Raw genomic sequence first — 12292 nt, 5'->3', positions numbered from 1 at the left:
AACTCTAGATTAAACAGAATTCCATTTTTCATATTATATTTAAATGAACCACTAGTTAGGTATTGATGGGGGAAGTCCTTCTGTGTATATGTTTGTCTGATCGGTTGATAAATAAAGCACTGTTGGCCAATAGGGAAGCAAGAAAGGTGGGACTAGGAGTCGAAGAGGATTCTGGGAAATGCAGTTAAGAGTAGGGAGTTGCCATGTGATCATGGGAGGAGAGGGTGCAAGTCTGACATTCTCTGTAAGATAATACTTTATAAAAATATATATTAGTAATTATGAATTAATAATTAAGTCAGAGCTAGCCATTAAGAAACCATAGCAAATGGCCAACAGCTTCATAATTAATATAGCCTCCTGCATGTTCATTTGGGACTGATGCGGCTCTGGGACCAGGCTGGCAAGAAGAAGCACATTACACGGTGTGATGGTTCAGGCCTTGTGGTGGTTTACCTATAAATACAGAGGCTCATATATTTGAATGCTTAGTCATCTGGGAGTGGCTCTAACTGAAAAAGTTTAGGAGGTATGGACTTGTTGGAGGAGGTGTGTCAATGGGGGTGGGGCTTCAGGTTTCAAAAACCCACACTAGGTTATGTCTCTCTCTGCCTGCGGATCAGGATGTAGCTCTTGACTGCTTCTCCAGCACCATGCCTACCATGCCTGCTGCTATGCTCCCCACCATGATGATAATGGACTGAACCTCTGACACTGGAAACCAGTCTCCAATTAAATGCCTTCTTTTATAAGAGTTACCTTGACCACAGTGTGTTTTCATAGCAATAGAACACTAAGACAGGCCTGTCAGCCCAACAACATTCAGGAGGCTGAGGTGAGATCATCAGTTCAAGGACAGCCTGAGCTACATAGGAAACCTTAGCTCAAAAAGCAAAGCAAAGCAAAGCAAAATTAAGAGATATTAAGTCCAAACAAACAAATGTACCACTACAATGTAGCACACTGCTGGATAATGTCAATGGTAAACTTTTACCACAACTATTTCTATTATTTGGCAGTTTCCTTACTTCCAACAGATAGAAGTGGAAATGAGACTATACAAGAACCAACTGTGGCAAATACAGACACTCTTTACACAGAGGAGATTGGTAAAAGACAAGGTAAAACAAAACCCAGAAAGGCTGAAAGGTGAGACAGAGCATTTAAAAATTCTGGGAGTTTCAATAACTTCCATGGCTTCAAAAAGAGAAAACCTGATTTTTCACAGCTGTCTTTAACTGTCCTTACCTCTGATCTTAAGACTGAATGAGTAGCTTCATTTTCCTCTCTTCCAGAATTGAGCAAATCTGCTGCAAAACAAACAGCATATGCTGAATATTTGATTAACACCATATGAAGTAATAAACAGTCGTTTTGTGGTGGTGGGACTGGTGGTAAGGGACTGAATCCTGGGCCTAGTTGACATTAGTCACACGCCCCAACACTAGGCTGTATTTGAACCCTGAAGAGGTATCTTGAGGGAAATGCACTGCACCGGGTTTAAACAGAACTGAGGAGAGCTTATTCAGAGGATAGCCATTCCATCTTTACCAGAACATCACACAGGCTGTCCTTGCTTCCTCTCCCTACATCTTAAGAGGTGTGGCTTTACCCTTCGGAAACGTTCTATAAAGTTTTGTTTACGAGATTTGAAGTTTTGGGGTTTTTTATTTTTTTTATTTTCTATGTAAAACACTGGCTGTCCTGGAACTCACTCTGTAGACCAGTCTGGCTTCAAACTTAGAGATCTGCCTGTCTCTACCACCCAAGTACTGTGATTAAAGGTGTGTACAATCACTGTCCAGCAGAAATTTGAAGATGGTTTTTTGTTTGTATGGTTGGTTAGTTTTGGTTTTTTGAGACAGGGTTTCTCTGTGCAGCCATGGCTGTCCTAGAAATCTCTTTGTAGACCAAGATGGCCTCGAACTCAAAAAGATCCGCCTGCCTCTGCCTCCCAAGTGCTGGGATTAAAGACATGCCCCACCCACAGCAAATTTGAAGTTTTTAATAAACTTCTCTTTTGCAGTGTGGTGGCAGCACACACCTGTTAGTCCCAGTTCTCAGGAGGCAGAGGCAGGCAGATCTATGTGAGGTTAAAGACAGCCTGATCTACAGAGTGAGTTCCAGGACAGCCAGGGCTACATAGAGAAACCCTGTCTGGAAAAACCAAATAAAAAGAAATAAACTTCTCTTTTGACTTATGCTATAATTTTAGATGAAACACGCTCAACCAGAGCTTACAGTTTACTTTTACCCTCTAGTCCCAAGACTATAAAATAATTAATGACCTATAATCAAAACACAAAAATATTGAGAATACTTAGTGTAATACAAACATAATTTATTAAAAATAGGGATGAGGGACCAGAAATATGTCTTAGTGAGTAAAGGTGCTTATTACCAAGCCTAACCCCTTGAGACAATCCCTAAAATCTACATGAAAAGTCAGATGAAATACCTGAAATAAGTAATTCAACATTCCTATGTTAAGATTGGGGGGGGGACTGACAGAAGTTCCCTTATATAGTACAATGGCAGAAACAAGAGACCCTGATTCAAAAATAAGGTGGAGGGAGAGAATTATTCATAAAAAGTTGTCCTCTGACCTCTATATACACCAGGGCATGCACATGTACATTTGTGCTCTCTTCTCCTCTCTCCCTCTCCCTTTTTCTCTCTCCCATCCTTCCTCCCTCCCTCTGTGTGTGTCTCTCACTTATACCCATGTACGCATATACAATAAATCTTTAAAAAAAAAAACAGGGATGAACTCATTCTGACTTGGTTTCAGTTAAAAACAGTCAAAGGACTGAGAGATATAACTCAGTTGGTACAATATCTGCCTAGCATGTGCAAAGCCTGACTCAATACCCAGAACCAAAAGAATGAATGCATCTGGGGCAGAGGGGAGGTACGAATCTGTAACACCAAAACTTTAGGAGATGATCTGAGATGGAGGTCAGCCTGCACTATAGAGCAAACCCTGTTTCAAACAAGTAAGTTGATAAAAATTAAAATAAATTAGTAAACACAGTCAGGGGCCAGCAATGCCAGAATGGCACCACTAAGCCTTCTGAAAACTGTCATCTACGCAGTTCCATTCTTTCTCCTGTGGCTACTAGTTCCCATTACCACATCTGAACATTACAAAAACAGGGCAGAAGACAGAGCTCTGCAGTAGAGCTGTTTGTTTAGTCAAGGTCCTGGGCTTGACCCTACAATAAAAAGTAAACCAAGGGCCCAGGCTAGAGAGATGGCTCAGAAATTAAGAACACTTGCTGCTTTTCCAGAGAATCTGCGCTGTTCCCAAAATCTATATCAGGCAACTCACAATCATGTATAATTCCAATTCCAAGGGTCCAATACTCTCTTCTGACTTCAAATAGTACCGCACATGCATATGGCATATACACACATTAACAATAAATAAATAAAAACTTTTCATTTAGAAGAGCATTAAAACACTTTTAAACAACAAACTAATCCTGGCAGTGGTGGCGCATGCCTTTAATTCCAACACTTGGGTGGCAGTCAGGAGGATCTGTGTGAGTTCAAGGCCAGCCTGGTCTACAGAGTGAGTTCCAGGACAGCCAGAGCTATAAATAGAAACCCTGTCTCAAAAAGCCAAAATAATAATGATAATAATAATAATTAATAAACATTATAACTCCCCAGAATTACCATTGATTAAAAACAAAAACAACAACAAAAAGAAACACACAAGTGGCATGCCTATAAATCAGAGTGACAGTCTTGTGAAAATCACCAAGCAGGATTGCTTTTATGGTTGTTGTATATCCTGCTTGAAAACTCAGTCTAAAAAAGAATGCCTGATTGCTACTCTCAAGAGGACAAAGTAAGATCTAATTTGTTTAGGAAAGCAATTGCTAAAAGCTGCAATTGCATCTAAGAGGGACTTTAAAAGTTTATGCAGACCACACTGGCTACCCATGCAACCCACCCTCCCTCAACCAGCTTTATAAAAAAATCCCCAACCTTTCTCTCTTTAGTGCTGGAGATCTAACCTGGGGCCTTATGTGGTAGGCTGCCTGCTCTAAAATCCTGCTTTTTAAGAAGTTTTGTGACAGGAAAAACAAACAAACGCAGAACAACAGCAACAAACCCCTGGCCTTCTCACTAAGGGAAAACCTGACAGACACCTGCCTGGTTTTAGTGCTTGCAATGTACTGGGCACAGTTCTAGACTATACTCATGGTTTCCTTTAATTCTCTGATTTACAAATGATATGCTTATTCTTTTTGGATAGATAAGGAAATTCCTTTTTGGAAATATATACATGTGTGCCTAAGTATGTATGCATCCTGCACACATGCAGGAACCCTTGGTGGTCCCCAAGGGGGGGATGAGATACCCTGAAATGAAGTTAAAAGTAGTTATAAGCTGACACCTAAGTGCCGTAATCAGAACTGGATAAAGCGCAGTAAGTAATCTTAATCTGTGAGCCATTTCTCCAGTCCCAGAAACTGTTAGAGATTAAGTATTTATGAAAAAAGAACTGGACCTATGTCAATCTAGTTTAAAAGTCCAAGTTCTCTGTGTTTATCATGCACAAGACTCTTGATTCCAATACCCATTATTGAAGAAAAACAATAATAAAATCCCAAACACAACTAAAAGCCCAAGCTCTTAACTTTGACTACAATAAAGTGGTAGGAAAGCAACAGTCTAATATCTAAAGTGCTATTTGGTAGTTATTTTTTTGTTCATTGATGTCATAGGGTTGACACTAAATATCTGAATGCCTTAGTCAACTCTACTCCAAACTGTTTTTAAGTTTCAACAAAACAGGTATTAATCAAGTCTTGTATAATATGAAGGAAAATTTTTACTAAACAACTACAATGAACATACAAAGGAAGATGTCACATATTGGTAATATAGGTAGGAGGGGGGAAAATCCCCTGTGGTGGTTTTAATGAGAATGGCCCCCAATGACTCTTCAGGCAAGCTTTACTTGTTATATCACAAACAAAATACTTGGTTCCAAGCACACTTGGTTCCCAAGTGGAACTATTTGGGAAGGATTAGGAGGTGTGGCCTTGCTGGAGAAGGTATGTCACTCCAGGCAGGCCTGGAGGTTTCAAAACCCCAGGCCATTCCCAGTTAGCTCTCCCTCTTTCTGCCTGGTGCTTGTAGATCAGATGTAAGCTGCGTCTCCAGCACCATTCCTGCCTGCCTGCCTGCTGCCATGCTCCCTGCCATGATGGCCACAGACTCTACCCATCTGGAACCTTGAGTCCCCAAATTAAATACTTTCTTCTATAAGTTGCCTTGGTCTTGGTGTTTTGTTACAGCAATGGAAAAGTAACTAAGACACCCCTTCTTATACATCAAGGAAAAAGACAAACTGTAACTCAATATCTTAGTGCCATCAGACAATCACACACAAAGCTCTGTTAGGATAAAGAACACTGGCAACCAAGCATTTATGTCCAATAACAGATATGGAACTAGTGTGGCAACTAGAAAAGACAGCTTGAACCCAGAAGGAACAGGTCTTTGACCTCCCAAAATAAGAGGTTTGGTGGTTTTTTTTTTCTGTAAGTCAAGAAAATTTTAAGAAATCTATTTTTAAACTATACAGTGAAACAGAAAATGAATTAAGAATTAGACCTGAAGAGAGTCAGCCTGATCTGAGCTGACACTAGCAGTTATAAAGAAAAAGAAAAATGATAAAACAGGATGAACAAGATTGGTGGCCAATTTGAAACAAATGAACAAAAAAAGACACAAAACAAAGACGAAGAGTTCTCGTCCAGGAAAACTGGCAGCTAGCCAAATCACTAACAGAGACTATAAGCCAGGCTTGGTGGTTCGTGCCTGCATTCCTGGAGCCCTGCCGGAAGATGTAGACAGAACTGTGAGTTCTGGGCCTGCCAGGGCTAGAGTTTAACATCTAAAATAAATAAATAAATAAACCTAAAATTGACACTGTATGAAGGTGAGGCAGGAGAAATGCTATTTGAGGTCAACCTTGAGCTGTACTGCAAGAGCCAGGGCAGCCTGGGCCACAGAGTAAAACCTTATCTCAAGAAAAAAAAAAAAAAGTGGGGGTTTTGTTTTTGAGACTATGGGAAGCTCTCTGGTGAGAAAAACAAACTCTACACCAGGTTGAGGAGGCAGCTATTTTCCAGGTTGAAGTTAAAGAAATACTGTTGGTCCCTATGTGTAAGACAGTGAGAATCTAGTCTTTCCCATGGCTGTTAGCCCTCTTCTGCCTTCAAAGTCCCATGACCCTTACTGGACACACGAGTGCCTTTCGTTCCCACTGTTCCAAGTCATGGACCTTCCCCTCAAGCAAACCCAAGCGGGAAAACGGGCTTGGGCAGAGACCCAGTTTTCCCATCAAACTATTTCTCTCTTTCCAGCCAATACACACGGCTATTAAACCATAATGAAAAAATTGGGGAGTTGAGAGTAGAATTCAGTAGTGTGTTTACCATGCATGAGGCCTGGGCTCAATCTCCAGCAAGTCCTTCCCAGAGCTTAAACCAGAACAGTAAGTCGTTCGTTTCTAAAGAAAGAAAACTCACGGAGTGGCAGCACACACCTGTAGTGCCAGGACTGAGAGGCAGAGGCAGGGAGACTGTCAGCTTTAAACTTATATTACTATTATCTTATGAGTATGCCTGTTTTGTCTGCACATGTCTGTGCAGCACTTGGCACATAGTGCCTGGTGAGGCCCAAAGAGGACACCGGCTCCCCGGGAACTGAATGAAGTTAGGGACAGCTGGGAGCTGCTACTGGGTGCTGAGGATCAAATCTACGTCCTCCGGGAGAGCCCTTAACCGCTGCATTAACTCCCGTCTCTCCTGATTAAACGAAACTTTTACAAACCCTACCCACGCAAAGAAATGTCAACAACAGTAATAGTAATTAACCTAACCTCTGATTGCAATTGAATTCTAGGTCACTATTCCTTAGGACAGCAAGGTGATGACAACAAAAATGACTGAAGGAGGCTGGCTAGATAAACCAGTCAGTGAAGGCTCTTGTCAGACAAGCCCAGAGAACTGAATTACATGCCCAGAACCACCTAAAGGTGAAAAGAAAACACAACAAAACTGTCTTTTGACATCCGCACGTGGGTGCTGTGTCAGACGTCCATGCACATACATCAAACACAGACACACACACACACACACATACACACACACACACACACACACAGAGAGAGAGAGAGAGAGAGAGAGAGAGAGAGAGAGAGAGAGAGAAAGGAGAGAACAATGATAATTGCTAAAATACTTAAAGTGAGTGAAGTAGGTAAGAATACTCAAAAGATCAATTTTTTCACAAGTTCTGTCAAAATATGGGAGAAATGTGCAGCTGAACACAAAAATACATTGTTAGCTGCAATGTGTCTTCACTATAAGCAAAATTAGAAACTAGATAAACAGCCCTATTCCCCTGACAATGTGCTAAAGACAGACAAGAGTCACCAAATGTTTAATTGTGAGTATTTAAGAAAAAAATTCCATGCCGTTTGAGCTGTCAAAATAAAGGAACAGGATCAAAATCAGATCCGCCCCCCAAACTAAGGGCAAAGAAAGAAACGAGCAAGGGCCTCCCAGTAAGATCCTACTCCGCGTAAAAGTACCAGCTCCACTTTACTGAGCTATCCAGGGTATTCAGGGACCTGGGGAGACCCGAAGTCTCCACCAGCGGTCCTGCAGGCTACAGAAAGCGTCTGCGGAGGCAAGGGGAGAGTGCAAAGGAAAAAGTGCCGATGGACCCGGAGCCGAGCGGGCTTTCTCCGGGTCCCAGCCGAGCCCTGCCGCCCGCTCCAGCTGTTACCTGGCACATCCTCGGTGCCCTCCATCAACATATCCTTCGTGAAGTTTGAGATCTGGCCAGTGAGGGAAGCCAGGCTGCCCCCTACTTGACCCAGAGACTGGCCCAAGCCGGAGCCGAGGCCCCCGAGCCAGGACGACATCGCTGCGGGTGGAGAGCACGACGTCCGCTCCAAATGTCCCTGAACGCTGCGGCTGCTGGTGCGGATCCAGACGCCGAAGGCTCGCAGGACGCGGCGCTCCCACCGACAGCCGCGTCAGAAAGCCGAGGCCCGGTCTGGCGCTTCACCAAGGGCTCGCCGCTGTGGGCTCCGCGGCCCCCACGGGACCCCTGCTCATTCCCACGACTTCCCGCCGTAAGACCTCAACACTTCCTTCTCAGCTTTAGTGACTTTCCTCAGTTTCCTGGGTCAGTCCTGCCAACTCAACGCCGGCCGCCAAGACACCGCCGGGAAAGCGGCAGCGACCATAGAGATGCTCGGCGGTGACGTAGACAGACCCCTTAGTGCGTTCTACGCGCGAAGGACTGTGGGATCTCGGAGGAACGCATGAGGGCGGGCAGTACTGGTACCTTATGGTAACCAGCTGAGGTGGAGACCAAAGAGGCGGTGGCAGCCTGACGCTTTCCGTCTGCGCAGCTACGTTTGTTTGTAGGCGGAGGCAACCCTTGGGGGGGACGTCTCCTTAATCGTATCTGTAGGAGCTATTACTTTGCTGAGAAAAAGTTCAACAGGGTCGTCCCACCACCCAGGGAAATGACCTCAACCCACCTACATTACTCTTTTTCCCGCCGCTGTGAGGCTGGAAACGAGGCTGCAAAAGCGTGTTGCAATTCAAGAGTCCAAGTAGAAAGCACGTTTTTGGTTGTTTTCTTTTTGGTTTTTCGAGACAGGGATTCTCTGTCCTGGAACTCAAATCCGCCTATTTCTGCGAGCGCTGGGATTAAAGGCTTGTGTCACCACTGTATGGGTTTTGTTTTTGTTTTTGTTTTTTCACCAGTTACCTTGTACCTAAAGGAACATTAGGAATATCCCCCAGTATGTGGAATCTGATGACCCCCATACCGAATTATCACTTCTTGGAATCTGAATATTCGCATCAGATATCTATTTGGACTTGGGGGAGCCTCTGAGGGGTTTTCAGTTTCTGTGTCCCAGAACAAGGCACTGGACAGAGACATATGGAAAGTATTAAGGAAGGCGAGAAAATGCATAGAGAAAAAAACACAAACCCAGGAGAAGCAGCAGACCAGAGCATTGTCTGCAATGGTGGGGTTGATAGGCTACATCTTCAGCTTGATTTGATGGAAAATTTTTTGATGCTGAGGATTAAATCCCGAGACTTGTGCATGCCGTGCATACAGGCTTAGCTACACCCTCAAGCGTTGTTTGAGACAGGAGCTCCTATAACCCAGGTTGGCTTCTACATCCCGAGTACTGGGAATTACAAGCATATACCATCACATACATAATCCTCAAATAATTAACTGTTCTGGGCACTGAGGACACAGCAGGAGCAGATAAATGGTCTATGGGCTTATAAAGAGTGTGTTCCCATAGGAAGGCACATCTAGACAAAATGTAGTGTTAACACAGGCAATAATGACTGACATTAGGGAGAAAAGTAAAACAGGTAAAGGAAAATATGGACATGACATGTAAGTGGAACATTGGTAATGTAGAGAATGGTTAAGGCCTCAATGATAAGGTAATATTGAATAGAGACTTGAAAAAATGAGATATACAGACATATAGGGGGGAAAAGTATAGACAGACAGATACAACTGAATGCAAAGTCCTTTAGACAGAGAACCCTGGTCAATTTTGAGAATTTGTAAGAAAGCAAGGATGTCTTGAGCAGAATGGATTGGGGAAGATTTGTAATTGAGAACCTAGAAGATATGAAGAAGGCAAGTCACAGGGACTGGTAGGCCATTAACAGGACTGTGGGATGATGAGTTTCATGAACTCAAGACTTGGGTTCACAAATGATTGAAATGTTTAGCAACTGTAATTAAGCTAATATTTTCTGTAGGCTTAAATCCTCTAGAGCTCCATGTCTGTCAGAACACTGTCCAAGAATGGAATTGTATGAGAATTCTGAGTGTGAGAAAACTCCAATGACACAACAATAATCTTATGACCCCTGTTTCTTCAAGAACAGGGTTGTTCTTGGAATGTGCTTTTGTGCTCCTCCCAAATGCATCAGATATGAGTTTACTTCAGATTATTCATTACAGCTGGATATTGTTGTTTCTATTCCTCTATAGGAAAACCATGTTTTTGTCACATGGGGGTTGCCCATCACCTGTGGCTTGCCTTTGTGATGGTACACTTAATAGTACACTTAATAGTACATGATATCTTAGATGTACTTCAAAAAGATGGTGAGAACATGAGACAGGAATTGTCAGAAATCCGGTTGGAGATGGCTCAGTTAATAAGTGCTTATCCACCAACATGAGAATCTGAGTTCAACCACCAGACCCCACATAAAAAATATAAGGCATGGTAGCACATGTATGTTCCACAATGCTGGGCAGAGACTGGAAGATCACTTGGGCTTATTGGCCAGCCAGGCAAGCCGTGAGTTCCAGTTCAGTGAGACACCCTGTCTCAAAGAAATGTATGGCTTTCTTGAGAGTGACACACAAGGTTGCCTTCTGGTCTCTACACTAATACATACACCACCACCACCACCACCATCACCCCCACACACACACAAAAATGAGCACACATTAAAAGAATTGTCAGAACCAGGCAGTGGTGGCACACCCCTTTAATCCCAGCACACAGGAGGCAGAGGCAGGCCAGCTTGGTCTACAGAGTGACTTCTAGTACAGCCAGGGCTACACAGAGAAACCCTGTCTTGAACCCCCCCCAAAAAAAAGAAAAGTGCTCGTTTTGGCAGCACATATACTAAAATTGGAACAATACAGAGAGGATTCGCATGACCCCTGACAAGGATGACATGCAAATTCATGAAGTGTTCCAAAAAAAGAACTGTCAGAGACCATGCATGGTAGTTTATGCCTTTAATCCAAGCATTCAGGTTGCAAGAGGATCTCTATGAGCCCCGAACCAGCCTGGTCTACATAGCAAGCTCAAACCCAGCAGGAGTAAAGTGGTGAGATCCTGTCTCAAAAATAAAATGGTAGCATCTTGTCAGAAACCAGTCATTATTGAAATTGGGTTGAGTACACAACCATTCATTGTGCTAATCTTGCTTTTACTTACATATGCTTGATTTTTTTTCTAGCAAGCTTTAAAACATACATTCGATAACATTTGACTATAAAAGGTTGTTTGGTTTTCTGTTGCTGTGGAAAACACCATGGCCAAAATCAAGTTGGAGGAGGAAAGGGTTTATTTCATCTTACAGCTCCCAGGTTACTGGCTAAAGTCTGGGCAGGAAATTAGGCAGGAAACCTGAAGGCCAGAACGGAAGCAGACATCATGGAGGAAAGTTGCCCACTAGCTCACTCCCAGGTTCATGATCAGCTCTTATAGAACAAGCCCACTTGCCTAGGGATGGTACCGCCTGTTGATATCCCAGCATTATACTGGCCCCGCTCCCTGACAACTGGCAGAGTACACAATGAGCCTTCAGACAGATACTTAGACAGCTCAAAGGGCCCCGTGTTGCAAGGCTACCTCCAGCGTGCATTAAGTGGCTGCATAAGGACTCTGTACACATAAACCGGGTAAGCTGGGGCGATGCAGAGCTGAGGCTGCGTGGAGCTAGGCCAGTGGCAGCTCCAGGACTCCAGTTTCAACCACCCCAACTGCTGAGCCTCATTCTAAACCGCTCCCTGTCCCAATAAACTCCACGTGCGTTTGTTGAGTTGTGTGGTTCCTGTTTCATCACCCCAAGCTGCAGCAAACACCACCACCACCCACAACGGCTGATCTTCCTGTATCAATTAGTAATAACATTTTTTTAAGTACCATAGACATGTCCACAGGTCAATCTGATTGAAGCAATTCTTCCATTGAAATTCTCTCTTCCCAGGCAGTCAAGTTGACATCCAAGATTAATCATCACAGATGATTCTTCCTTTTCATGCCAAACACCCTTAGTTACCCTGGGTGTTCCTGATCATCATTCAGGAAGTTGCAAAGACCAACACAGCACAATTAAACACATCACATCAGAGAGAAGCCCCATGCTTCAGTGGTTCTAAGTAGTAAATTCCTATGTCAGAAAAAATGCTATCAGCTACACCCTCCCGACCCCTATCTCACTATGTAGCCTGGCTGACTGGAACTTACGACATAGACCAGACTGGCCTCAAACTCACTAGAGAGCCCCCCGTCTCTGCCACCCGAGTGCAAGGATTAAAGGCATGAGCCATCATTCCCAGCATTCTCTTATGAATACTATATACTACCCACTTCCTTTATGAAAAATAGATTATTTTATACTTCAGTATTTCTTATGTCTGTATTCCCTTTCCTTCTGGGCTCCAAACAGTATCATCA

At 43.4% G+C, this 12292-nt stretch overlaps 1 protein-coding gene and 1 non-coding gene across 3 annotated transcripts in view; one reads left to right on the top strand and one right to left on the bottom strand.

Moving 5' to 3' along the window:
- Nucleotides 1-8313, bottom strand: part of Trip11 (thyroid hormone receptor interactor 11) — a 65827-nt gene extending 57514 nt beyond the window's left edge. Inside the window, exons 1-2 of one of the 2 annotated variants that reach the window (XM_013112187.3) lie at nucleotides 7816-8313; nucleotides 1249-1310 (exon numbers count right to left, since the gene is read on the bottom strand). In XM_013112187.3, coding sequence (XP_012967641.1) covers nucleotides 1249-1310; nucleotides 7816-7954 — 201 coding nt within the window. In that variant the 5' untranslated portion in view covers nucleotides 7955-8313. The remainder of the gene's footprint in view (nucleotides 1-1248; nucleotides 1311-7815) is intronic. The other variant, XM_013112188.3, reaches the window with a different exon arrangement.
- A 2392-nt stretch (nucleotides 8314-10705) lies between these two features.
- On the top strand, nucleotides 10706-10811 carry LOC121139663. Its single transcript, XR_005876563.1, has one exon. It is a non-coding gene; the product is annotated as a U6 spliceosomal RNA (small nuclear RNA).
- Nucleotides 10812-12292: the final 1481 nt, after the last annotated feature.

The sequence above is a fragment of the Mesocricetus auratus genome, unplaced genomic scaffold (assembly GCF_017639785.1).
Source record: "Mesocricetus auratus isolate SY011 unplaced genomic scaffold, BCM_Maur_2.0 Super-Scaffold_15014, whole genome shotgun sequence".
NCBI classification, from domain to species: domain Eukaryota; kingdom Metazoa; phylum Chordata; class Mammalia; order Rodentia; family Cricetidae; genus Mesocricetus; species Mesocricetus auratus.
This window is presented reverse-complemented; position numbering and strand designations above follow the sequence as displayed.